This window comes from Pollachius pollachius (assembly GCF_949987615.1).
Source record: "Pollachius pollachius genome assembly, chromosome: 1".
In the NCBI taxonomy this organism is placed as follows: domain Eukaryota; kingdom Metazoa; phylum Chordata; class Actinopteri; order Gadiformes; family Gadidae; genus Pollachius; species Pollachius pollachius.
The window spans coordinates 46,759,841-46,785,347 of NC_136934.1; the positions used below are offsets into that span (position 1 = coordinate 46,759,841).

The 25,507-nt window shown below is 48.7% G+C and overlaps 1 protein-coding gene across 1 annotated transcript in view; it reads left to right on the forward strand.

Moving 5' to 3' along the window:
- Positions 1–25,507, forward strand: part of LOC307091457 (CUB and sushi domain-containing protein 3-like) — a gene marked incomplete at both ends in the record, with an annotated part of 210,064 nt that overhangs the window by 96,018 nt on the left and 88,539 nt on the right. Inside the window, 8 exon segments of the mRNA XM_079758444.1 lie at positions 510–701; positions 2,900–3,026; positions 4,730–4,932; positions 7,469–7,660; positions 9,394–9,532; positions 10,843–11,030; positions 11,940–12,134; positions 14,395–14,511. Of these exon segments, the coding sequence (XP_079614570.1) occupies positions 510–701; positions 2,900–3,026; positions 4,730–4,932; positions 7,469–7,660; positions 9,394–9,532; positions 10,843–11,030; positions 11,940–12,134; positions 14,395–14,511 (1,353 nt within the window).

Genomic DNA, 25,507 nt, shown 5'->3' on the forward strand with positions numbered 1-25,507 from the left:
GTGTGTGTGTGTGTGTGTGTGTGTGTGTGTGTGTGTGTGTGTGTGTGTGTGTGTGTGTGTGTGTGTGTGGGGTCCCTCTGGGACTCGGGATCACATAACTCAATCCTAAACCACTATCTGCCTCCTCCTCCCTTTCCTCCTCCTCCTCTTTCTACCCCTCCTCCTCTTCCTCCATTCTAACCTCCTCCCCTCCCCTTCCTCCACCCCCTCCCCCGTTCTCACCTCCTCCTCCGTCTCCTCCCCCCTCCCTCTCCTCCTCCTCCCCCTCCCTCTCCTCCTCCTCCTCTCCCCTCCTCCTCCTCCCTCCTCTCCCCTCCTCCTCCTCCTTCCCCTCCTCCTCCCCCCTCCCTCTCCTCCTCCTCTCCCCTCCTCCTCCTCCTCCTCCCCCCTCCCTCTCCTCCTCCTCCTCATCCCCCCTCCCTCTCCTCCTCCTCTCCCCTCCTCCTCCTCCCCCCTCCCTCTCCTCCTCCTCCTCCTCCCCCCTCCCTCTCCTCCCATTCCTCCCCTAGGCTTTGAGCTCTCCCACTGCGATGATCCCGGCGTGCCCCAGTTCGGCTTCAAGCTGTCGGAGGAGGGCCACTTCGCCGGCAGCGCCATCACGTACGGCTGTGACCAGGGCTACACGCTGCACGGCAGCAGCATGCTGGCCTGCATGACTGGGGAGAGGAGGGCCTGGGACAACAACCTGCCCTCATGCATAGGTAACACCTCTCCACGTTTTGGGGCCCTGGCTCCGCTCTCTCTCTCTCTCTCTCTCTCTCTCTTTCTCACTGCGTCTCTCGCTGTATGTGGGTCTTTCTTTCCCACTGTCTCTCGTTCTCTCGTCAGTCTGGTGAACCCCTTCACCCCCCTGTACACACACCGACACTTACACCTGCTGTGTGTGTGTGTGTGTCTCTCTCTCTCTCTCCCTCTCTCTCCCTCTCGTTCTCTCTCTCTCTCTCTCTCTCGTTCTATTTAACTCTCTGGGCCTCGCTCTCTGTCTTCTTCGGTCTGTCTGTCTGTCTTGCTCGCACTCTGTCCGGCCCTCTCCGTCTTTCTCATTCTCTATCTGTCTCTCTCGATCTCCGTCTCTCCCACGCGTTCCTCTCTCTTTCTCGTATCGGCTCTTCCTCTCTCTTTCTCCTGGGGTCTTCCTCCTCCTCCTCCACCTCCACCTGTCTGTCTGTCGGCCTGTTTTTCGGGGTCTTGCATCATGGTCGGTGCAGGCCCTGGCTGTCAACACCCCCGTGCGTTGCATTAACGCCGCTGATTCGGTCGGACACCGCTTCCCCCTCGACGGCGGCGCTGTTCAAAGGAAACGCTGAGAGCGTCTCGCCGGTCAGAGCGCTGACGCAACCCTCGTGTTTCCTGATCCCGCCGTTGGTCCTGACACGTGTTTCTTTACGGGAGGGATGGAGCCACAGCCGTCGTTCCAATGCCGGGGATCACCGCCGATGTCTCTGTTTGCGGAGCGTTGTGCCGGCATCTCCAGTGTTGGGCGAACGTTGATGACAGGGTTTGTCCTGTCTTTCAAATAACAATGATCCGCTTTAACACCGCTACCGCCACCGCCGCTACAACCGACATACAGCGACAACAACAACAAGGGGAACCACAATGGGGCATAATCACGAGATTGTCAGGCGAATTGAGCGGGCGAGGCGGGGTGGTACAGTTGAGAGAGAGAGGGAGAGAGAGAGAGAGTGAGAGAGAGAACAGAGAACAGATAAAGCCATTAGCTGTGTGCCTCCGGGCCCTGGGAAGCCTTGTGCGGCCCGATCCGTCGGCCGGTGATGGATTAGGGTTAGAAATGATTTACAAATGCAGGATCGTGTGCGGAATTGCACTTTAAATGTCACTGTTTCCTGTCCCTCATGCGGTACACACACACACACACTGAGACACACACACACACAAAGACACGCACACTTGTTTATGTTTTTCCGTTTTCTCTGGCCGCTCCCGAACGGCACATGACGACCTCGCTAGCATGTCGTGTGTGAACACGTCTGTGCGTCTTCAGCATTAGGCAGGGGGGGGGGGGGGGGGAAGGGTGTTTTTATTGACGAGCTGTTCAACGAGGTTCGGTCAATACTAACCGGCGATGCTGCGGCGTCCGCCAGGTGAATTCCAAGTGGGGCCCCGTCCTCCATCCTTCATCGAGGAACCCCTCCCCTCCACCACACCACATGACGCCGTTGATTATACACCTGCGTCCCAAGTCCGTCTCCAGCAATCTCCCCGCCCCGACTATAGTGAAGTGGCGTTTGTGTTTCGCGGCGCGACCGGACGCTAAGCGAGAGGAGGGGAGGTGGGACGGCGTGCGGGGAGAGAACGCCACCGTACTGCTTTATTTATTAACACCTGTCCCGGCTGCGTCCTTACCCAGCACAGCCCCCGGTCTGTTTATGTTTCTGTAGACGCTGTCTTTTTAAAGTTAATTAATGGCATCATTAGGAAGTATACTCCGGGACAACACGCGCTTTGCATCCTTAAGTGTTTGGGACGCGCAGGAAGTGCTCGTCGCGAGCGCTCCGGTGTGTTAGGGAGGAGTGAACAAAAGCGGAACATAGTGGGTTTTTAGAAGCTGTTTAGCTGCTAGATTCATGATTTGTCCTGGAGACTGGCTTGGGTTGTGCCCAAGCCAGTGTGACTTCTAGGTTATTTAGTTAGTAGCTTAAGTAAGTAGCTCAACAATAGCAGATCTAATCCTTTTCAACGATGTCAAAGCTTTCATGAGGACAAATTGTTTGTTAGCCCCAAGGTCAACTGGTGCTAACAAAATGGATAACTCATCAAGTCCAATATGTTTGAATTTGACAACAGTCAGATCTCAGCATAACCCAATACAATAAATACAACCTTATTTGTTTGTTTGTGTGTGTGTGTGTGTGTGTGTGTGTGTGTGTCCCTACAGCCGAGTGCGGTGGCAGTTTTAAGGGCACGTCCACTGGGCGTATTCTGTCCCCAGGATATCCATTTCCTTACGACAACAATCTGAGATGCACCTGGACTATCGAGGTGGACTCCGGCAATATCGTCAGGTAGGCACTCTTTTCGTTTCCCTACAAAACGAGTACGGGTGTGTGTTGGTCTTGGCGATGGTGTCTTTTAATCAATGTTTTTATACAGTGCTTACAATATACACTCCTTCATTAAGATTGAATTATTATGATTATATACGTTGGTTATTATATGCAACTACTTTCAACCAGAGATTCGCCACATAATTATTTCCATAATTCCTTGAACAACAACTCCACTGTGTGATATTATTCTTGTAATTACGCCACCGAGGAAAAATAGCCCACAGGCCTCAGCTCTCAGTCAGATAACACCGCTAATGGTTTGGTCCAAAATGTCTAATTACCCAGTATTATATATATATATATATATATATTATGTATGCCAAATCTATCACAACACAAAAGCAATAAAGGCGTCCTGATTGGCATGTTTTGCCGTCTCACCATAGAAGGGGGGAAGATAACCTTGACCATACAAGGAGGACATTTAATCAAGTAACACAAAACAATTCGGAAATGGTCCTCACTTGCCACCACTTATAAAGAAGTAAAGAGAATAACAAAATAAATAAAAACAACTCAGGCAGAGGTTTTTCGCGCAACGTGGAAGGGTTTAGTGAAGGTGTTGGAGGTGAACGCGGTATCGGGGGGGGGGGGCCAGGTGTGAGCGAGAGCGTAGGCCCCTGTGGATGGGCCCCGGGATGCCCCATTAGGCAGTGATGGAGGGGGGAGTTTGCAGACAGTGATGGCACCCGCTGATGTTATTCATGGCAAGGTGCAAGGGGGCGGGGGGGGGGATGTTTCTCTTAGCTGCTAAGTTGCTTTTCACATCGCTCCCTTTGCAGCCGAGGTGCAAGTCCCATCACGGTTTGTGTGGTTACACAATTCATTCTATCTAATGACGAATGCACATTCTGATGCTCTGCCACCCTCTTGGTCGTGGTAAGGATTGTTATGGGCGGCAGTGGCTCAGGGGGTGGAGCGGATTGTCTTGCGACCCGGGAAGGTTGCTGGTTCCTATTAGCCAACTGTCGGGGCGTCCAAACTTTGAGCAGGGCACCTCCCCCTAACTGCTCCCCACGAGATGGCTGCTGCCTTTAATGGCTGCCACCGCCATCGCCGAACGATTCTGTTTGTGAATGTGTGTATGACTAGTTGTGTTGTTAGGCTCAACTTGTAGAGCGCGTTGCTACATAAATGAAGTCTATTTTATGTAGCACTGACGAAGGATACGGTTTTTTTTTAGGACACTTGGCCAGCAAAATATTTGATTTAGTTTTATAGCATGATCATAGGAAGATACAGGCGGCAAAGTTACCAAGAATACATTCAGTGAGAGAGACAGACTACGCCAACTAACAACGCTCAGTTAGAGAGCTGAATGAAGATATCTCTAGGTCCAAGGAGAATATATACAATTCCTTTTTAAATTGACTAGTAATTATATAAACAAGGTTAATGTAATTTGTATATAATTGTATTTTATAGTTGCGATTAATATTTCCACGACAAGCACTAAGTTATAAAGTAAACGCTGATCAACAATGACAGATTGAAACCTATTTCAGCTGATCTAAGGGCTTCTATGAGGACAAACAGGTTGTCAGCCTAGAGGCCACCTGGTGCGCACAAAATGGGGAGATCGTCAACTTCAATGCATTTCGAATGCGACAACAGCCAGATCTCACCGTAACCCAGCCGCTCTCTCTCTCTCTCTCCAGCCTCCAGTTCCTGGCCTTCGACACAGAGGCGTCCCACGACATCCTGAAGGTGTGGGACGGGCCCCCCGACAACGAGATGTCCCTGAGGGAGGTGAGCGGCTCCCTGCTACCCGAGGGCATCCACTCCACGCTCAACCTGGTCACCATCCAGTTCGAGACCGACTTCTACATCACCAAGTCGGGCTTCGCCATCGACTTCTCCAGTGAGTGCACACTTTCTCAAGCTCTCGCTCTCGCGCTCTTGCTTTCTCTCTCTCGCCCTTGCTCTCGCTCGCTCTTTCTCTTTTTTTCTCTCTCTCTCGCTCGCTCACTCTCGCTCTCTCTTGCTCTCTCTCTCTTTCTCTCTGTCTCACTCTCTTGCTCTCGCTCTCTCTTGCTCGCTCTCTCTTGCTCGCTCTCTCTGGCTCTCTGGCTCTTTCTCTCTCGCTCGCTCTCGCTCTCTCCATCTCGCTCTCGCTCTTTCTTTCTCGCTCTTTCTCTCCTCTCGCTTTCCCTCTCTCTCTCTGTCTCTCTCTCTCTGTGTCCCACAGAACCAAGTACCTCGTTGTTGTTGAGGTGGCTCAAGAGCAGTGCTGCTCAAGGGGCGGTACGTGGTACCGGTATACCGTGGGGGTCCTTTGAAGGGTCGAAGGGAGAGCCGATCTCCCTGAGAAGCGACACAACAGAGCCCCATTATCTTCTCCTCCTCTCCCTAAAACGCTGTGTGCTGGTGGAAGGTGCAATCTGTTGAATGACTTGGAGAGGGTGTTTTTGAGTCACAATAGCTCGAGAACCACTGCTCTAGAGGATAGCATTCCCTAAACTGTGTCTCGAACTGGGAACTGCACGTGTTGATAACCTGTACAGAACACCCGAAAAAGGATACTTGTTGTGCTGAAGAGGTTTTGCAGGGTCGTAAGAACAAAGCATGGCGTGATTGCAGAGAAATTGTCCAGCGCATTCCTCAAGCTTATTTTTTGGCACTTACTGCACTACTCCTCTGAAATGGCAAAATTGGAAAAACCTCAGCAGACGACAGCAATTCGAACACTGTGTTATAAATCAGAAATCAATGTCAACAAGACCCCACTGGTTGTAACTTATGGTCCGTTAAGTGACCAAATTCCAGCTGCATTACAAAGCTAGTTTGTCTGCAAAGAACTTCTTTGGCCTCGGCCAGCGCAAAAAAAGGATTTATTTTGAAGTATGCTCACCGCTTCAGACCACTCCGACCGAGGTGAAATCGGGGATCCTTTGGTTCAACAAAAGCCTCACGAATTCCAAAGTGCCCCCAGAGCAGTTGGGTCCCAAGGACACTGAAATTGTGTTGGGGTCCCCGCGATGAAAAGGTTGAAGGATGCCTGCTCTGTAGTCGAGACTCTTAAATAAGAATACTTGCTTGGAATCTGTAAGAAAATATTTAAGCTATGGCGCTTTCATTAGTTTTATACCTATGGCTGGCCATCGTCCATATTCTTCTTGACTGCATTTACACAGCGCTTTTCTAACCAGTGTCCACTCAAAGCTCTTTACAATATTGCCTAACATTGACCCATTCATGCACACTTTCACACACCGACGGCGGACTCAACCGTGCAAGGCGACAGCCAGCTCGTCGGGAGCAGTGAGGGTTAGGTGTCTTGCTCAGGGACACCTCGACACTCTAGGAGGAGCTCGGAGATCGAACTAGCAACCTTCCGGCTACAAGGCAACCCGCTGTACCTCCAGAACCACATGCCGCCCGTATCGACACACACCCAAACTACAAAGTATAATTTTATACCTGCGTCATTTCCTCAAGTGTGACCACTATGGTTACCCTCGCTGGTTCCCATTAGCCCGATGCTGAGCAGGACACCTCGACCTAACTGCTCCAACGCGAGACGACGGTTGGCTTTAATGGCTGCCACCGCCATCGCTGAAAGATTGTGTTTATAATTGTGTGTATCAATGGTTGAATGCTTGGCCCACAGAATGTCGAGCGCTTTGAGTGGCCTCTGCTTGCTTCTAGCTGGTGGCTGGACTCCGTCCCTCCGTGATGAAATCATGTTTATCCTATGAAACGTTTGAACCGTGTCACGTCTGCGAATAACCTCGTCTCAGGGGAGGGTTTATTCACAATGCATCAGATTCCCCCGAATCGTCCGCACTCAGGGCTGCTCCACAGCTGTGCTTTGGGTTTGTATAAAAGAAAATAACCTATACGATGGGAAAACCCCTACAAGATTTTACCTGCTGAGATGGGCCCCTAATCTCTTTAGGTCCTTTTTTTTACTTTTCCAATAACTGTGTTGGAGCGACAGAGAGAGCCCGACAGCTGTCTAGGACACGATATGAAATCCATTGTGCAGGTGTCCAGGGGTCTCCACACCTGCTTGCGCCTGGCGTGCAAGCACACACTCATTTGTGTTTGTGTGTGTGTGTGTGTGTGTGCTTGTGTGCGTCTGTGTGTGCGTGTGTATGTATGTGGGCTTGCGCGTGTGTGCTTGTGTGTGTGTGTGCGTGAGCGTGCATGTGTGTGTGTCTTTGTGTGGGCTTGCATGTCTGTGTGTACATGTATGTGGGCTTGTGTGTATATGTGTGTGTGCTTGCTTGTTTGTGCGTGTGCATGTTTGTGCGTGTACGTGTGTCCCTGGTGTGTCTATGTGTGCATGAACGTGTGTGCCTGTGTGTATGTGTCCATGTGCGTGTGCGTCTGTGTGTGTGTGTGTGCGTGCGTGTGCGTGTGTGTGTGTATGTGTGTGTTTTTTTCCCCCTCAGGCTCCCTGGCCACGGCCTGCAGGGACCCGGGTATGCCCATGAACGGCAGCCGCAACGGGGAGGGTCGGGAGCCCGGAGACACGGTCACCTTCTCCTGTGACCCGGGATACGAGCTGCAGGGGGAGAGCCGGATCACCTGCATCCAGGTGGAAAACAGATACTACTGGCAGCCCAGCCCCCCCAGCTGCATAGGTGAGAGGGGGGAGGGGGAGGAGGAGGAGAGAGAGAGAGAGAGAGAGAGAGAGAGAGAGAGAGAGAGAGAGAGAGAGAGAGAGAGAGAGAGAGAGAGAGAGAGAGAGAGAGAGAGAGAGAGAGAGAGAGAGAGAGAGAGAGAGAGAGAGAGAGAGAGAGGGGGGGTCGGAGGGAGCTGAGGAGGTATGGGGGGAGGGAGGGAGGGAAAGAGTGACAGAAGGGGGAGTCAGAGGGAGGGAGGGATGGGGCGAGAGAGGGAGGGAAAGAGAGTGACAGAGGGGGAGTCAGAGGGAGGGAGGGATGGGGCGAGAGAGAGAGAGGGAGGGAGACTAGGGGGAAGAGAGAGAGAGAGAACGAGGGGGAGAGGAGGGAGAGTAGGAGGGAGGGAGGGAAGAGAGTCAGAGGGAGGGAGTCATTCCATTATATTAACTCTCTGCAGCACGGGCCATAATTAGCCCGCGTGCCTTTAAGGCATGTGTAGGACAAACGGGAGGGGGCCTGAGATGAGGATTTTAGGCGTTGCCAGGCGCGTCCGCGGTTGCTTAGGAACTCAGCCCCAGTGTTACTCGTGGATCATCGTAGTGCACTTACACCGCTAATTACCGCGCCGAGAAATCACTCCAGCAAAAGTGACTAAGGAAGCGCGTGGTGCCTGAGCCGCTGCTAAACTGCTTGTGGCTCACGGACGAATAAATCCCTCTCTGACTAATGTACGCCAGCCCTGTAGTTGATGTTTTCTGGCTGGCCCTGAAACCATGGCGATGGCGGAATACTTCGGTTTAAATATGGCAGTTGAAATTATACCCCACAGCAGTATATACTGTAGCAGCGACTTTATTTGACAAAGATAGTTAAACGGTGATCAATCACAGGTAGTAGGCTTAGGGGTTGCACTTCTGCCCTCCAAACATGTGAACAGAATGTGACATGTTTGGTTCTGATCAAGGGTGGAATGGTTTGTGAATCCTGGCGGGATCATAGTGACTTTGAGAAATCAATGGTTCTGTCCGGCACTACAAAGCATGGAAACCACAGTGAGTCGTGACGCACAGCTCATCAAAGTGGTTGTGAGTGGCTCTGAAGAGAGGATCAATATTTCAGAACATTTCTGTGTTGTGTCATGCAGTGCATTGTAGTTCTGTTTGACTGAACTTTAAGCTGGGAGACTTTACGACTAACTCAAATTTGGCTCTTAAAGACAAACGAGACAGATTTCCATATTTGATCGAGAAGACAAAATACACCAAAGAACAAAAAAAACCAGAGTGAAATATTTGATAACTAATATTTTTTAAATGTACAAAGGCCCTGGTTAATTTCCGTATTTTAATATTTTATCATCTACAGCACTATCTGACATTTGAAAACACCGTGGGCCTCTTTATACTTAAATAGTTTAAAAGCCCGAACAGATAACACTGGGAAGGGCAGCAATGAACTACAGTGGTTCTCAATCCACTGAGAACCACTATATCCACTGCAGGTTATTGGAACAGAATCATTTTATCATAATAGACACCATTTCAAGCCCTGCAACTGCTTTGTCATTGCCAAAATAACCAAGTTGGACTACAGCAGCTGGAAATCCCCTGAGGGCTGATGTTGGCGTGGAGCATCGCCTCTCTTTCCCTGTCCACCCAGCACCAGCGGTCCTATCTAAACACGCATCTATCTTTATCAAATTCCGATTGATGTGTTTCCTCCTCCCCCTCCTCCTCTCCCGTCTCCTTCAGCCCCATGCGGCGGGAACGTCACAGGATCGTCGGGATTCATCCTCTCCCCAAATTTCCCGCTGCCGTACCCGCACAGCAAGGACTGCGATTGGCTCATCGCCGTTCACTCCGACTACGTCATCTCCCTGGCGTTCATCAGGTACGAACCCGAGAACAGACTAATGATAATCGTTTCCAGGACTTTTGCCATGTCCTGGAAATAAAATGTGCGTTTTCCTTTCCTTAAGAACAGAGTCTCGTCCTATCTGCAGATGGTCTGGTGGCTTAAACACTGAGCTTTATGGGAAATAAAATAGAAGAAGTGGGCCATGTTGGTAGCCAGACAGAACTCTATTTATAAGTCACTGCACAAATACCGGCTGTACTGTGTGGCATGGAATTGGTTGCCCTCTAAGGTGGGGACGGCGAGCGAGTGAGTGCGGCACCACGTCGAGTAAAGTCGGATACGCGCGTTAAGCGACGGAGGGGAGTTTGTGTGGGCTTAGCGGAACAAACTGCGTGGATGTGAAGTTCAGGATGGCATAAGATGGAAGGAATCCCGACCGTACACTCAGTAGCCGCTAAATGAGGTTCTCGGAGCCGGCTGGGTTTTTTGAATAAGCCCGTCTTTGCGGAATAATTATGATTTCACACTCCATTTCCGGCGGACGGTTAAGAGAGAGAGAGGGCATTCTATTGCCCTCCCCGGCTTCCTTACCCTCTGTGATGGAAAAGTCGCCAGTGCCCTTTGTCCTCCACAACAAACACAATGCAGAGGTGGCTGCACGCTGCTCGCTCCTGTTAAGAGCACGGAACGAATGGTCGGAGTTCTGGGGGTTGCCTTGATGCAACTAAAACACAATTATCTCCAGGCTATTGATATTTTTGGCCATAAACGAAGCTTGTTAGTTTAAAAACAAATGCTCTCCCTCTGTCTCTGTCTCTTTTTTGCTGTCTCTGTCTCTTTATGTCTCTCTCTCTGTCTCTCTCTCTCTCTCTCTCTCTCTCTCTCTCTCTCTCTCTGTCTCTCTCTCTGTCTCTCTCTCTCTCTCTGTCTCACTCTCTGTCTCTCCCTCTCTCCCTCCCTATCTCTGTCGCTCCATCCCTCCCTCTCTCTCTCACACTTTCTTGCTAGCTCACTCTCTCCCACACTGCAGCTGAGTTAGTATGGAGTGCAATCTTACAAGACCGCCATTGACGTCTTGGAAGATATCGTGCCATCACGACGTATCCAGACTATTTAATCTATTCCCACCTCTCGGGGAAAGATATTGTTTTTTATTAATTTGTTTTATCCTCTTTGTCTTGGCGCATGCAAAGCAAACCGACGCAGGCGTGCGTCTCCGGGGAGGTGTCGCGGCGCACAAAGCGCCTCAATCCAAACACCTAATGCCGCCGTTATGCTCGCGTGCGGTTAAGAACAACAATCACGTTTTTAACAATTCTCATGTCATTCTGCCCCCCCCCCAGCTTCAGCATTGAGCCGAACTACGACTTCCTGTACATCTACGACGGGCCCGACAGCAACACCCACCTCCTGGGGAGCTTCCAGGACAGCAAGCTGCCGGAGAAAGTGGAGAGCACGGCCAACTTCATGTACCTGGCGTTCCGCAGCGACGGCTCCGTGAGCTACACCGGCTTCCACCTGGAATACAAAGGTAGGGGAGTTCACGGCATAGATGGGGTCGGCTTAGCCCAGGAGGTAGGGCGGGTTGGCTAGTAACTGAAGGTTGCCAGATCGATCCCCGGCTCCCCCCAACATGAGACTTGAGGTGTCCCTGAGCAAGACACCAAACATTAATTGCGCAGCTGGTTCATCTCGCCGAGGGGTAACCACCCAACTGAATGAATAAACGTCCGAAAAAAAACGTCCTTCTTTTTAAGCAATCCTCAAGCGGATTGGTTTCCGACATACGTCGGACGTGTGTTCGTGGTAATGAAAGTAATAAGAAATTAAAAATACAAGATCGATATACATATACATTTTTACTATCATTACCACAAACACACGTCTGATGTATGTCAGAAAACAATCCGGCTTGAAGGTGATTTAGAGTGATTTGGACTGGGAAAGGACCTCTGCCCCATCGGGCGTTCATTCATTCATGTGTTTGTTTACCCCGTGGCAAGATGGCTGCATTGTTGACGCATGCTTAGGAGCCGAATGCAATGTCTACTCAGTATATACTGTATATCTGTGAGCTCATGGAGAGACATGTGTTTCGCCGCTCCGATCCAAAGGCACTGGGACTTAGTTGGAATATGGATGGATATGTATGTATGCTTTTTGAAGTCTGCGACATGGATTCTTTCTTCCACTCTCCCTCCCTCTGAAGTACTCGCTGGTAACCTCCGATTCACCCTCGAGTCGTCCTTCTTTTTTTTATTTTTGTGCCATGGTGTAAATTACTTTTTAATAACACCGCTTTTATTTGATCAATCAGCCTATTTACTTCCAAATGAAAACGTTTTCACACATCTTCTCTTAATTGGGAAGTCTTCCTCTCTCCTCCCATCCCCCCTGCCGCCGCTGACATTGTAATTTCACCCTTTCTCGCGGCTGCCAGCCAAACTGCGGGAGGCTTGTTTTGATCCGGGCAACGTGATGAACGGCACCAGGATGGGCACCGACTACAAGCTGGGCTCCATGGTGACGTTCCAGTGCGAGGCTGGCTACGTGCTGCAGGGCTACTCCACGCTCACCTGCATCATGGGAAACAGCAAGAGGCCGGAATGGGACCGGGCCAAACCAAGCTGTCAAGGTGAGCAGGGTTGCTTTTAAAGTGATTGTCGCTGGGGGTATTTTTGGCGTGCGTCTTTTCGAATGACCCAGCGGGAAAAGGGCTTAGATGACACTTATGTTTTAGGGATGATGCCACAACCCACATATACAGATATCTGAAGAAATTATTATTGTCAATTTTCATTACAGTACCACGTGCCAAGTATTAACAACTTTAACTTTATACAACCGGGATAGCTAGGATAAGATGCTACATAATGCTATTTTTATGTATATTATTTTAAGTACTATTTTTTATTTATTATTATTTATTTAGGTGCAAGGATGTACAAAATACAATGAGTGTGTACATTAAGTGCCAGGACATACACCATACAATACATGTGTACATTAAGTGCAAGGACGTACTACATACTGTAGGTGCGTAAGAGGGGTATAGGGGTAAGAAGGGAGGCTATGCGCAGTCTAGGTGAACTCTGAACAAGTGAGCCTTGAGTCTTTTGTTGAAGCTGGAGAGTGACTCTGCGGTTCTGACATCGACATCTCCCCATACCAATAAACTTCTCCTATTCATTAACGCAATAACTTCTTCTGGCACAAAAGTCGAAGGAACTGAGCAAACAAGGAACAGGATACACTGTACCCAGTTTAAATATCCTGTGCAATCAAGCACAGGATACACTGTAGGAAGGAAGGAACAGGATATACTGTACCCAGTTTCCATATCCTGAGCACACAAGCACAGGATATCCTGTACCCAGTTTCCATATCCTGTGCAAACAAGGCAGAGGATTTACTGTAGCCTGTTTCCATCCGTCGAATGCATCAAGAGGAGGTGAAACGGAGGCCATCTCGTTCCTGCCAGGGGAACACGCAGGCAGCCTTCACCTCAGACGTTCCCAGACTTTTCCCCGCTCATCTCTCGCGGCGCGGCAAAGGCAAGCTTCCCGAAAGCCGTCACTTTGAGGGAGCTCCACTTAGGCTAAACTTCAACACAGCGTAATCACGTACACACCTCACCTCTCGGCAAAGGAAGCTCTCTCCCGGAACCGCCGCCGCCACCGCCGCTGTCGTTGCTCCGTTTCAAAACCGAGTTGAATTGTTTTGGATTCCCCCCTTTGCGACTCTGTCATCCTATATCCTCCTGATTTCACACCTGTGTGCGGCGGGGAAAAGAACCCCCCCCCCCCCGAGCGAAAGCCAGGGAAAAACTGCTGATGCGTCAGAGCTCACGGTCGTCGGTGACAACAGTCGATGACATCACACGGCGACATGCACGCCACCCGGGCTGAGACAGGGCTCGGGGAAACAGCTGGCGAGACAGCTCTCGTTTGACAAATGACTAGCATGTGTTTGTTTACAATGGAGGCCTCCCCTCCCCCACCTCTCTCCCTCCTCCTCCTCTCTCCCCCCTCTCCCTCACCCCACCCACCTGCTGGCTGAGATCCATGATGTCTGAGGCAATTGTGATTGGGGAGGGGGAGACGGAATTTACTGCATCATTAGCAGTTTAAGATTGGATAATAGCGTGCAGGTGCATGACAGACGAGGTGTGTGTGTTGATTGAGACGATGGCCCCATCGCCCCAGCGTCTGCGTCGGAGGCGCCACTGGGGAAAAGTTAAAGAATAACTTATAGTACTAGTTCTAGTCACTGGTGTCCAAGGCACGGATCTGGGGAGACTTTTCCGTGAACACATCGACCACACAGGCAATCTCCCCGACGCAGCATTGCAGTCTATCAGATGTATTTCTATTCTGTTTTGCATTTATCTTTTGCGCTGTTTCTGTTGTTCACTTTACATGAAACCATCAAAAATGTTTTTCTATTTGCAGACTAAAAGCTGTTATTATGGCCTTATTTTGCTGGCAGTCATGTGGATTATATATATATATATTCATATATAGTTGTGTGCTTTGATGAAAGATGGGCCTTTCAATTTTAGCCCTACGTCCAACTTATGTTTTCTCTGCTGAATTTTGATTTGAAAATAAAACCCATCTTCTTTTGTTTTGCCATCTACCATTGTCGTCAGTCATACAAAAAAATATTCACCAGCAGTAAGATGTCTATCCAAACAGACACACACACACACACCTACGCCGGTGGGAATGGAACTGCCTTGAAATTGTTCCTCATTTACTAACTTATTATCCGACGTTGTGCGCTGTTTATGTCTGTCATTTATTTCCGTTGCTGATGTATTTACTCCTCCTTCCCCGGGGCGACTCCGTACGTCACAGTGTGTTTTCTCTCCCTCTCTCTGTGTGTGTCCGCAGCCCCCTGTGGAGGTCGCTCCATGGGCTCCGAGGGGACGGTGCTGTCCCCAAACTACCCGCATAATTACACCAAAGGCCAGAGCTGCCTCTATGACATCTTTGTCCCCGGTGATTTTGGTAAGCATTGAAAAGTCTCTTCTCCTCTCTCGCTTTCTCTCTCTCGCTTTTTTCGCTCTTCTTTTCTCGCTCTCGCTCTCTCTCTCGTCACTCTGGTGAACCCCTGTTCACACACACCAACATTTACACCCGCTGTCTCTCTCTCTCTCGTTTTCGCTCTCTCTCGTTCTCTCTCCCTCTCTCGTTCTTGTTCTCGTTTTCGTTCTCCCTCTCTGTCGTTCTCGTTCTCTCTCATTCTCTCTCTCTCTCTCTCTCTCTCTCTCTCTCTCTCTTTGATGTGGACCATTTAAATTCTCAACAGTCACCATGCCTCTCAGTAAATTGCCTTTCCAGGGCCCTCATGGAAGGTCAGGGGTTCTCATGTTCTTCATCATCCTCACACAAACAGACCCCATTTGAAAGTTGCCAGTTTGAGAGATGTAGTGCTGATGTAGTGAATGTGGGCAAGCAAACTCTCCTCCTGCCTAGCAGTTTTGCCGGGGGCAACACGATTCAGGAGATGTGTAAGCCTGTGTTGAAATAAGAACGAGCTCCCCGCGGTCCCATCCCCCTCAATCTTCTAAGGTATTATTTGTAACACCTACACCCAGTCAAGCGGGTGCTGCAGCCCGCATTAACCATATTTGAGAAGGGGGTGTCTGCCCAGCCCCTCTCTCCTTCCCAGACCGACAGCTCATGCGGGTTGCCAGGGCGAGGACACTGAACGCGCATGAGCGCAGACGGAGTGCCACATTATGTATTGGACGTAAGCACTATTTATTCTATGTTGACCGTGGTACTTGACGGCGAGTCCTACACTGTGAATTGATCGGCTGATTAAAGCTTTTGCGGTTTAATGTTTGCGAATTATGGACCAGCTCATGTGGATATAATGTAACTCGGTTAATGTTGGATGGATGGATGCATGACTGGCTGTGTTTACGGTCATACGGTTATAGGCTGATGTCAGCGGAAGCTTAATTCAGCTAACATGCGCAGTATAAAATTTGCTAACTGGGCATTACACCTGAAATCCTTCTTGGCTCTAAGCTCTCTTCATCTTTCAAATCGTTAGCCTCATAGCATAAATGCCCAAAATATATTTTAAGGTTCATCTTGTATTTAAAGTAAAAATGCCCAAGTCAAATAGATGACTTAGGCAGATAGTTATAATGGAATGTAAAAAGCAGTTTGATTGGCTTAGGATATAACTAATGAGGCACAATGAATCAGCAGCGTTAGGAGAGTTGAGTTAGGTTAGATATCACAATTTGGCAGAAATACGACTTAGGCAATTATGCTATGAGGCTGACGAAATGCATCTCCGAGAGTCACCCTTGTTCAAGCACAGCTGTGGTCATCAAGCTTTATCGATAGAGGAATAGGCTTTTAGGTTGAGGAGACTTTAGTGCAATCTCAGTTCAATCTCAGTCTGTTTGTTTGCTTCCATGGCTGCAGCAAACTCAGGTTTTGTGCCAATTTGTTGAATGTCTGGCAGTCAACTCCGAGGCTAGTGAATCACACCAGTCAAAAACAAGAACATCGACCCGGAGAGTCTTTCTCAAGGAAATACATGGCTCTAGCATTGTTGCCTGGAAAAGACAGTATTTAGTCTAAGAGTTAAGTTTCCTTAATCTCTGATGCCATATTATGGTCGTCATCACTTTTCTAACCAGTGGCCACTCAAAGCCCCTTACAATATCCTAACATTCACCCATTCACACACCGGCGGCGGAGTCAACCATGCAAGGCGACAGCCAGCTCGTTGGAATCAGGAGGAGCCGGGGATCGAACTAGCAACCTTCCGGTTACCAGCCAACCCGCTCTACCTCCTGCCCACTCTACCTCCTGAGCAACATGCAGCTCCTTTAAATAGCGTCCCTTTAAGTTGTATTTTAGCTGTTAGGAACAACCCAGGGGCAACCAGGTAGACTTCCTATTCAGACAGGCCTCCGTCGAAGCCCTGTCTCAGGGATACTACTCTTTAAATAATCATGTTGCATGCCCACGGGGGACGGATTAACCGTCTCCGACTCAAAATACTTTGTCAAAGGTGACAGCCGCGGCGTCAAATAAATGTTCTCACTCGCTCCGATCACTTCCCATCACCGCTCCGTTTCATGTGAGTGCATTTCGTTTGTGTCGTTCTGATACTGAACGTGGTTACAGCGTTGATCAACAGCGCGTATGAACGTCTCTTCGTGTGCACTTAGCGCGAACCGCAGGCCTCAAGAGCAAGGATTTTATTACGCTCTCTCACTTTACACCCTGCTATTCCGCAGGTGAGACCTAATATCAAAAGGCCAATAATATCAAATGATTATACATTTTTTAATGAATAAGCTACATTTTTCAGTTTTTGTTCGCATGGTGACTGGGCATCAAGACATGCACTCTCTGTTTTGCACCCAATTTATTTTGCAATTCTCCTAATATCCAAATTATTATTACATTGTTGATTCAGATTTTTTTTTTTACAGTTTTCGTTCGCATGGTGCAAATGTCAAAGGAAGGTGCATTGAGACAAGCAGGACAGACATCGTAAATGTACAAGATATGCACAAGACAGATGTACAAGATATGGCATATACAAGACAGACAACATTAATGCACAAGACAATAAACGACTGCATGTCAAAAGCGCTGTGGTGATGAAGTCTGATCTCAACCGCGAGAGGGTGACGAAACGGTCAGCCAAGTGGTTCACAACCACGGTGTCGGTCACTCAAATAAACATGGGCAGACAAACAAGCACTCCTCCTCCTCCTTCTTGTGAGCTCCTTGCCCAGGACCCGAGCTACGATTCAAGGCTGGTGACGGAGGCGGAGGGGAGCTTTTCCTCCGTAAAATGGGAAAAAAGAGGAATGATTACGTTGACATGAAAACTACCGCGCTCGGTCGGTAATGGAGAGCAAGGTCGAGCCCTGCAAGGCTGCGCCGGGAATAAACGGGAGTGAGCCAACGTGCCGGCACCCCTCATTTCCGCCTATACATAATTCAGCGGCACTGATCGCCGACCGGAACGCCGTGCTTCTCACCTCAATATTCCGTGTGAAACACAAATAGGTGCTCCTCACACATCACACGGCGGGGGTTTGTCTTTTCCTTCTAAGAATCCTTTGCCTTTTCCCAGGCTGGGATTAATCCCCCCGTGTGACAATCCAAACCCAGGAGTTAAGACGCTCCGTGACCATGTCCTAATTTCCCCGGACCTCCGGAACCGGCCGATGATTTATTTTTTGTTGTACGAATATAGAACAGGAATAGAAGCGTCTGCAATGAACCGACGATTCAGAAAAAGCCTAATGGGGTGTGGAAGTCGTGGAGCGACGCGACGCTCCCACCGAAAGCCTCGAGGGATTTTCCTGTGAGATTTCTGGAGTGAGACTCAGAGAGATGCTATGTTGCGGTGTAAGTCCTGTTAAAGATGGCTGCCGGGCGGGGGGGGGGGGGGGGGGGGGGTTGTTCATCACGCTGTTCTCATAAAGCCGTCGGATATTAAGGTAGAGTGAGTCATTGATTGAAGGCTTTCATTGTTGTGTGGGAGCCGGAGATGCATTTGAATGTACAGAACCGGACGGCCAAACGACCCGCCCCGAGTTATGGGTGGTTTGGGTCCGACTCTCCTTTGTTCACGTTGGGTTTTATGGATCCACGGGTCTGCACGAGCATCGTGCTGATGGGGCCGTCCTCCCTCTGGGATGAGTGTCTATGATATTAACCATGGCTGGAAACATGGACACAAAGGGTGTAGTGTGGTTCAAATGGGGGCGTTTGTCGTTAAAACGATGGTGATATACCCCTTCACCAGCTTTGGGACATAACGCACAGGATTTCATTCACGTGTGTGAAATATGCCACAAGTCACGGTTATGTTGTACTCGAGGTAGACTGCATTTAGTAGCAGGTACAACTGCGTTAACATACGGTTATCCTTTTTGGCACCGTTTTGAGCGAATAGTTAAACTTTAAAAACGGTCCCTACAAGTTTTGAGTGTTCGTATATTTCTGAACACAATTTGTATCTTTTATGAGAAGGTACAACTGCATTAAAAGCCTCTTATCCTTTTTAGCACCGTGTTGACCTAAGTTAAACTTTCAAAACGAATTCCTACAGTTTGAGTGTACGGTCACTACTTAAAACTGGATTTCTCGACACAACTCATATCTTGCTAATGCGATAAGCACGAGGATGTGATAAACACCTACAGCACGGATTGTGTCTTATTGTGAGACATTTAATCTTCCAGCAAAAGTGTTTACTTTTTTAAAAACTGATATCACAGACAGAATACACACCAGCCACGGTGATGCAGTAGCAGCCAGGCATGTGACTGACGCGGTCCCTGTCGTGACCTGTGGTGTTTGTTAAGCCTTTGAGACGTTGTGTCAAGATGGCTCAACTGACAGGGAAAGGTCAGTGGGAAATATCATCTCGCAATGCTGTCCGCGGGACTCGGGGGGAACTGCCCCTAGGGGGATGAGTGCATCACATAGACGGACGTCTCTGCTCCCGTTTTGTCACCGCCGAAGACAGGACAGTCCTTGGGAAATATGACTTGAAGATGTTTATGAGAATCCTGTGCGCCGGAGTCTTTTATGTCGTGATGCTTTTATTGATTGAACGGTCCGTTTAGCTTTGTGTTGTGTTGCGCGCACAAAGGGTGTGAGCCACTTTGGATGATTAGTGTCATTTGGGTTGTGTTTGATTTTATGAATGCGTGTTGTTTTTATTCACTCGTGTGGGCATTTTATGATATATTGTGTTGAGAATAATGTGGTGTCTGCGCTAAAAGTAGCCCCTTAAACCTATTCACATTCGTTAGGTGTGCGACCATAACACAAATTGATTTTCACTATTGAAATGGTTCTCATTCTTAGCTTGCAATCATGGCACGGTGTGTGTTTGTGTGTGTGCGTGTGTGTGTGTCTGTTGACCTGAGCCTTATGTGTTGCTTACCAACCAGCAGCAATACATTGTCGCAAAGTTCAGAAATATTTTCACAAGCCGTAGAAATAATAATGGGCGTTGCAGCATTTCACAGCATGTAAGTAATTTCTCCCGATGGGTGTTTATACCGAGACAGCAATAAATTACATTCAAAACTGGTTGCATTATTAGTCATCTGTAGCTATACTGTTCACACTATTCAAAGAAAATCCCAAATTAAGTCTTTCTATTTTAGTTTTTTTTTTTTAAATGCAGTGAAATAGATGTTTTTAATGCACAATATGAATGATAGCCTAAAAGGGGGTACACACATACACATACACATACATAGCTACAAACATGCATACATACACACATACATACGTACATGCATACATACGTACATGCATACATACATACATACATACATACATACATACATACATACATACATACATACATACACATACAGCTGGTCTGTGTGTTTTTCTAGATCCAAACAAAACATGGAGAATCAAATCCTATTTTCACCAGATTTCGTCCTTAAACTAATTAGCTGATTTACTCTGAGGCATGGAAGATCGGCTCTGAATGCCATTCCACATCGTCTTCAAGCCAAACCGTACAGGCCTTCATGTTTGCCTTGCAATCACTGTCTGTCCATTAAGGTTATTGCAATGCCTGCAGGCGCGGGTTTTCAGTTAATTTACTTCAAATCATAAAAGTATTGGAAGTACAAGGATGAAGTTTAGTTTAAAAATGTTGAATTGAACCGCACTGGTTTTGCGACACTCATGAGAGAAAACCTCTAAAAGAGTGTATGCCTCTGCATTGCCAAGCGGCCAATTACCAATTTCATCCTTTTCAATTGATTTGATGTGAACCCCAGTAGGTATTGTGGACAATGGGGGTCATTGTCTCAGCCCGTCGAAACACTGAAACAAAACGTCCCGCATCTCAATGATTTTCCATAATCAGGTTTTGGTTTCATATTCATTACGAACCCTGATAGATACTTTGTGCACTCAGCTCTCTAATTAATTCTGTGCTTCTACATTTCTCGTTATACTTTTTCCTCGACTTGCCATGCGGTTTCATTCCTGCATCCCTTTGCCCTATCGGAAGCCTCTTCAATTATTCGCTCGGAAATAATAATTGCCGGTCGTAATTCAAACAGTAGCTTGGCGGCGTCGTGTTGCACGGCAGAGGAATTAGTGTTGGCAGCCAACCTTTGCCTTGGGCTCTGCTGATGAACAAATAGAACTCTTCTGCCCCCCAGGTCTCAGCACTCTGCTGTTTACACTCAGTTCAGTGGCCACTATGCACGTTTTTTATTCATTTGTTTGTTATTTACTTCCAAAAGGGAATGCAATTGGCCTAGAAGTAACAACAGTTAACCTGGCAGTGCCTCAGCCCCACCCCACCCCCACACACTCGACATCACACACATGCATGTGTGCACACAAACACACGCGTACACAATTGCGAGGCAACTTATACACAAACATGTTTAGACACACACAAACATGCACAAACACACCCATGCAGGCTAACACACACACACAAAAAGAGAAAGCTCCATACCACACAATTGATTTTTTTTATTTAGTCATGGCTAGGATGTTGCCCGAGGCCTTTATTGTTCTACTTGGTGAATATATAATATCTTTTGGGTCAGATAGGCCAAATTTGGTCCACCACTGGCTTCTTTCATCATATATTGTGTTTGTTTGGGGAAAAGACTTGTACAAACTTGTGGTTATTGATAAAAACAACACAATTTGCATTTTCTTTTGTAAAGTAAAACCTTGAAATAGTTAGATTAGGAATTGTTTTTACTTTGCAACAATTTATATGAAATATGGATGATTATCCCGCCCCTCTCTTGTGGCTCTGTTGCCGCCCAATCATAGCGAAGCTTTGGTGTAGAGCTCAAGCGTAGAGCACCAGTGTAGCTCCGTTTTCAACCAGCGCCCATGTTGTTGACGCCATATGTTTGTCGAAGAGCACCAACGCACCCCAGGGGAGCTGCAGCGCATGGCGGAGCCGAGCCCGTGCTCCTCGGCATCGGGTCTTATTTATTCAGCGTGGGATTTAATACACCGCCCATGTGAGGGCAAGGACGCAAGGAAGTTCAGCTTTCGGTTTGCATTCTCTGGGGGTGCAAGACCCCTTTATGTGGGCATTTTCCTGGGCCGCTTGGGGTCTACTTGTCCACAAAGGGATGGATCATTGCATATAATTTCAAAGTGATTAGGAGTGAGGGCTCTGATCCTAAGATGGTAGCAGACTCCAGGGTGACCAGGCACCCTGACCTCTCCCACCCCCTGTCCACAGAGTGTGAGGGCTCACTGACTGGCTTGATGAGTGTGAATATAATGTCACGCCCTATGGCCTTTGCGGTCAGATTGAACACCGAAGGGACAGCAGTCACCCCCCACCACCAGCGGTAGGCAAAAAAGTCGGGAAAATGAGGGAATATCTTGCAGAAGATCGGTGTCATTAGAGCATAACCTTGGGGCTTTTCGATTTATGGACAGGGCATGAGAGAGTGACAGGGAACGGTTCGACGCGGGAGAGAATGAAACGCAGCTGACCTCAGGCTGGCTCAGAACAGAGGTCACGGCAAGGTTTTTTTGAGCGTGTGTTAAAGTTTGAGCCACTGAAGCCATAGTGTTTCTATCCTGTTGTTTATCACACCAGCCGACCATCCACTTTCCCTTAAAAACTACTGGAAAATGGAGAATAGCCTGTGAAATAGGGTTGAATACGGATGAGATGTTCAGAGGGCAGTTGAAGCCAGTCCAAATGCGTCAGATCCATCACTGGGACCCATGGTAACCCCCGGCATGGCTTGCAGGCAGAACACCAAGGCCACTGGCGTTGTCACTGAACTGGTCAACACCAAGGCCCCTGGGATTGTCACTGCAATGGTCAGTGCCTTCGCCGGCAGCCCAAGAGGCTCAGACAATCCTGTATTACAGGAAATGGTCAAAGAAATGTAACTCCTGTTGCCCGTCGGGTGCACGTTGATACCTCTCGTGAACGATCGTAGCGTAGCGATCGGAGCGTAGATCACGGCACATCAGACCGCTCTCCTGGACCCATTAGGGCTCGGAATAAAGACCAAAAAAACACATTATCATGATTCCCCCCCCCACATTTACTGTGTGCTCATTATGCAGGCGTTCTTGGGCCCGATCTGACCTGGCGTTCAGCTGCTTTCAATTACCATGAAAGTGTCATCTTCTCGCTGTCCTCCCGGGCCACATGTGTCTTCTGGAGCAAGGCAGGACCGGGGTGAAAAGCAGCACTACACCGCTAACGATCCCGATGCTAATAATAATATTACGAATAATACTTTGGCTGGTAAATTCAATTTCCCCCACCCCCCTTTTATCCCCCTGCCGTATCCGGTCATATTTCCTTGTGCCCAGGGGAGTTTTCTGGCTGTGGCATATGTGTCTACATTATCCCAGTGACAACATATGCATAATGATTGCCAAAGGGATGGCGTCAGGGGGGCAATGCGTGAAGCGCTGACAGATTGCAGCAATAAATCTGGGCTGTAACAAGTGCGGGGGGGGGGGGGGCGAGAGGGTGGACAGCCAGCGAGAGAGAGAGAGAGAGAAGGCGAAGGGGGGACGAGGACCACCGAGGCTGGGCGGCTTCTGCAGTCTCTCCGGAGGATGACTGGGATCAGGAAGGTGTGAGGAGAGAGAGAGAGAGCGAGAGGCGGAGGGGAGATCGAGGAGGACGGCGAGATGGAGTGGGCTCCGAACAGCGGGCTGCCGCTGACCCCGTACGGCCATAGCCGCCTCCGAGGCGATCCATGTGAACAACTTAATCAGAACCCGGCCTTGGGCTTTCCCTGGCCTAACGGGATCTCGTTCCAAGCCCACGTTCCAAGTCTTTGAAGTATGTCAGCAGAAAGACGGGCATATGTCATTAATATGCGTTTTGTTTATGCCATGTTCGGCTCTCTCAGGAGTTTACATTATTCATGTTCAAATGCATCTCGACCTCTTTCTATTTACCTCCGTCATATCGTGCGTGTCGGTCCCAGACCGCTCCTTACCACGTTAGTATGCTCTTCGGTGCTTTCCCTTTGGATTACCTTATCTCTATTGGAGATCTCAGTCAAGTTTTCCCCCCGTTTGGATTTCTTTGGTTCGGCCCTGCTTGCTTCCCACTCTCTCATTCCTCTCCTCCTCTCTGCCTTTAAACACCAGCTCATTTACTCATTCGCTCCACACAGGGGCGAGTCCCTCCTTCCCCGAGAAACCCGTGATTGGATTTTATGTGTCCGCTACCCATATGTGCAGTCACGCACCACGGCGGAAAAAGCCTTGTCACGATGTCATCTTGATAATGGATCATGAAAAATATATGGGCCCGCGCTGTCAACGCAATCCTTTGGTTCTCTGGAAATGGGGCTCATGTCCTGTCACAGCCCGGGAACCTCAGAAGCCCCCTCTCGCCCCAAAAGCAAAGACGACCACACGGAGCTCTTCCATAATTCATCGCCGGAAGGGGGCAAACATATGCTGCCATTTTTCTTACCTTTAAACTGGCACCTATTCGGAGAGCCTCTCAACACCTCTTTCTTCTCCCGAGTGTTAGGCCACAGGTACGCCTCATGCCTTTGGGGAGTGTAGGTAAAGTAGCTCTGGGCGGGGCGGGATGAGGGGTGGGGGTGCAGTGTTACATTATAATTCTCTTCAATTTTATTTGTGTAGCCCTTAATCACAGGTAGAGTCTCAAAGGGCTTAACAGGCCATAGATATGACACCTCCCTGACCCTAGCCCCCCAGAGGGCAAGAGAAAACACCCTTAATTAGCAAGGAAGAAATCTTGAGAAGGAACGCGGAGTTGGGGATCCGTCCTTCCAGGGATGATCAGGAGTGCAACGAGTGCCATAATTGACCTAAATACATACAGGCAGCATGTATATTATAAGGTTCCCTCCATGCAGCGGTGACTTGTACGCCTGTCTGCGATTCCCCCCACAGCCCTGCGACACGCTGACTGCCTGCCTGGCACGACTTGCAACTTCTGTCTGTTTTCCAACCTATTAAGCTCTGCCTCCGTCGAGACGCACCGGGGTCCGGACAGTCAACAACCAGCCGAGTCTGGAATGGAACCCGAGATGATTAACAGACTTGATAAATAAAGAACAGGTGGCCAGAATTACAGGGAATTAACACGGGCATCGCACTCGTCAAGCTGCAGCGAGCTGGGATGGGAGGTTATATCACGCAGTCTGCTAGCAGACCAGACCTGCTCGCTTCTTTCCTGGGGGCTGTGTGTTGCGTAATTCCCTAATATAGTTTCCGGTATTCATGAGACATCTATCATAGTCGTTTCTGAATGATGATTAACGATCTAACTTGCCGCCAAGAAACTTTTTCCGGGGAAACACAAAAGGCCAAAGTGAGAGCCACAGCTGAAATAGTTTCTGCTGAAGGCTCAGCCGAAGGTTGTCTTTGTTGAGGTGCTGTCGTTCCACCGAGTATTCCTCGGTTTGAAATAAACCAGTGAGATCGGTTGTAACGAGGCCGCGTGTACATAGAAACACATTAGCAATTCATGGGGAACATTTCCACACAGGTCCTGCTGAGGATTAGGTTGAATGCGGTTTGTGTACATTTGGAAGATGTGTGGACACAAAGGAATAGGATAAACAACATCTGTGGAGCTGCAAGTACATCAAATCATCTATATTCCGCCCCGCAGCTCTGCTTTTCTCTCTTTTCTCATGCCGCCCTGGTTTGATAAAAATTTGACGTTGAATTACATCACATCGCGGTGGATGTCAATGCGTTTTTAGATCGGGATAAATGAGACTGCGTGAGACTGTATCTCTGCGATAACACGGCTTAAACAGGAGATTCATTCTAGGATGGGGCCGGTCACAGTGACGGCTGTGTTTAAAACCTACCAGCCATAGGTAATTGTAGGGCTGTAACATGAACATGACTCGACAGAGGACTATAAACTCAAAATAAATCAACGTCTATTCAAAACATGATGTCTTACCGGTAAATGGAAAATGGACTGCTGCATTTATGTAGAGCTTTTCTAACC